Genomic DNA, 2,772 nt, shown 5'->3' with positions numbered 1-2,772 from the left:
AGAATAAATAAATAAAACTAACTCAAACAATGAAAGGATTCAGTAAGGCAGCAGAATATAAAATTGGTATACAGACATCAATAGCCTTTATATTCACAAACGATAAGCAGTTTATAGGATATTATGGTAGTGAAATCCCACTTACAATAGCAACAAAGAGAATCAAATACTTAGGCATATACTTAAGTTATATGCAAAACACATCTAAGGAAAAATTTCAAACCTTCCTGTAAGATAGAAAAGTACACTTGAACAAGCACATTCCTTGTTGTTAGATAAGACAACTTAACAACATAAAGGGGGGTAGTTAATTTCTAAATCTGTCGCAATCTCAATATCAGCACGCTGTTTTTAAGGAGCTATATGAGCTGACACTCAAGTTCATACAAGAAAAAAGAAAAGCAATAGCTAAGAACACACTGAAAGAGGTAAGCTATGAGAAAGACTAGCCCCACTAGATAGTAAAACATATTACAAAAAGCCTCTATAACTAAAGCAGTGTAGTTCTGGCGTGTGAATAGACAGACCAGATATAGACAGGAAGTGTACAGAACAAATGAAAATTTCACATGTGTGACAAAGGTCTCTCAGATCACTAGGTCAAAGCTGGACTTTTAAATAAATAATGCTAGGACAACTAGGTAGCCATTTGAAAAAACCATACTTTAGACTATACATGAAAATAAAAGCGTAAATGGGTCAGAGATCTAAATGTAAAAAATGAAACCATGTCACTACTAGAAGAAAATATGGGTGAGTTCTTGCACATCCAGGGCAGAAGGAGATATTCTATGAATCAAAATCCAGATTGATGAATTTGACTATATAAAATTAAACATTTTTATGGCAACAAACACCATAAGCAAAGTCAAGAAACAAAAACCAGAAGTTAGCCCCTTCATGGGGCGGCCCTCCTATCTCTAGGAGGGCACATGCCCGCATCCTATGTACCTGCATTCAGTCTGGCAGGTCCCACATCCTCTCCCATTAGACAAGAGGGTCTCAACCCTGACTGCACAATGGAGTCATGGGCAGGGGATGAGGGGGGGGTAGGGACGGTGGGGCGGTGGAGCAGCGGGTAGGCCTCCAGCAGAAGGTAAGGTTGCAGATGCAGGTACCTGGGTTCCGATAGAGACTCTTGGGCAGAGAAGGCGAGTGAGCATCTATCAATCCCACTATCTTCATGTGTCCATACTGCTTGGCCAGCATTCGGGCTGTGGCCCCACTGTGGTCTTTTGTGTCCACTTTGACCCCCTGTGACAGTTGGTAAAAGAACAAGAGTTAGGAACCTCCCCTGCAAAGCACCCTCACTTTCTGGGCTGCGGACCCAGGAGAAGAAGCGCACTGGTTTCTTACCCAGGTCTGCGCCTAGGGTACTCTAAAACCCCACAACTTTGGGAGAAAGAGGCGAGGGCCTGTGTGGTCTCTCACTCTCACTGCTAAGAGTAAGTAGGGGCGTGGGGAGGGGCTTGCTGGCTCTTCAAATAAGGCAGTCATCCTTCCATCTCACAGATGGGGCAGCTCTCTAGTTCATTCCCATTTGGCTTTCAGCTGCCCTGGGGCAGGCAGATATTTAAAATTCAAAGCAGGAGGCAGTCAGGTACTCCAGGTAAGGAAGGACAAATTCAGGCCACTGTGCAGTGCAGGAGAGCTCGTCTTCCCCCTTGCGTGTATCCACCTCGCTTCACTTCTTTTCACACAGAAAACTGGAGACAACGGATTCACTAGAGAAGCAGCCTTTAAAAATCATAATCAGAATGAGAACCCCACCCTTCTGAAACAGAATTTGGTAATTTTTATCCTAAGCCCTAAAAGGTATTTATAGTCTTCAGCCCAACAATTCCACTTCTGTGACTCTATCCTAAGGAAATAACCCCAAACACAGAAAGCTTTTACACAAAGATGTTTAGCATAACATATCTGTAATAATGAAAACCCAGAGACAACTTAAATGGTCAGGGGTAGAGAGTCTGCCATGTTACTGTCATAGATGCTGGTATTTACAAATAATTTGTTAACCAAGTTTTAAAAAGAACCATGAGACAAAACTATATACATTCCAACTGCAGCAACATAGACAAAACAAAAAAGTGTACAAAAAGCACTATGGGAAAGAAATATGCCCAAATTGTTAATATTATTTTTAAGGAGGGACATAATGGGGCGTTTTCCCATCTTCCTTCTAAATTTTCTAAATTTACTAATATGAACATGTCAACTTTTGTAACTGGAAAAGCCCAATAAGCTTTCTATTTTCAAAGCTTCAACCACGTGATCTCATACGTGAAGGTGAGACTACTGGAGCTCAGTGCTCTGGATGGCAAATCGGCAAGAGGCAGTTAAAACATTAAAAGCACATATACCCCTCGACACAGCAACTCTACTTCCAGAAATTTAACTCCAGGAAATAAAATAATTAAGGACATACAGTAACATTTAGGCTCTTTCCTGCAGCACTGTGAAAACTGGAAAAGAAACTAAAATAGGGATTTAGTGAAAAAAAGTGAGAACGCATCTATATAAAATGGAATAAAAATGGAATACTGCCCACCAATTTATGACAGGTCCAAGTGTATTAGCAACATGAACACGGGTACATAAGGATCATTAAGAGAAAAAAATATTACGAAACATTTTGAATAACAGGATTCCACTTTGACCTAAAATATATATAAACAGGATGTGGTTCCATAGTGTAGCAGTTAGCACGTCTGGTTTACACGCAGAAGGTCCTGGGTTCACGCCCCAGTGGAGCCACGGTCCACGGTCTAC

The 2,772-nt window shown here is 41.0% G+C and overlaps 1 protein-coding gene across 1 annotated transcript in view; it reads right to left on the bottom strand.

The window, feature by feature from the left end:
- Window positions 1-2,772, bottom strand: part of ANKS3 (ankyrin repeat and sterile alpha motif domain containing 3) — a 30,247-nt gene that overhangs the window by 14,991 nt on the left and 12,484 nt on the right. Inside the window, exon 6 of the mRNA XM_023521213.1 lies at window positions 1,119-1,254. Coding sequence (XP_023376981.1) covers window positions 1,119-1,254 — 136 coding nt within the window. The remainder of the gene's footprint in view (window positions 1-1,118; window positions 1,255-2,772) is intronic.

This window comes from Pteropus vampyrus, unplaced genomic scaffold (genome assembly GCF_000151845.1).
Source record: "Pteropus vampyrus isolate Shadow unplaced genomic scaffold, Pvam_2.0 Scaffold300, whole genome shotgun sequence".
Lineage (NCBI taxonomy): Eukaryota > Metazoa > Chordata > Mammalia > Chiroptera > Pteropodidae > Pteropus > Pteropus vampyrus.
Note: the sequence above shows the minus strand (reverse complement) of the source record. Positions and strands in the feature narration are given on the sequence as shown.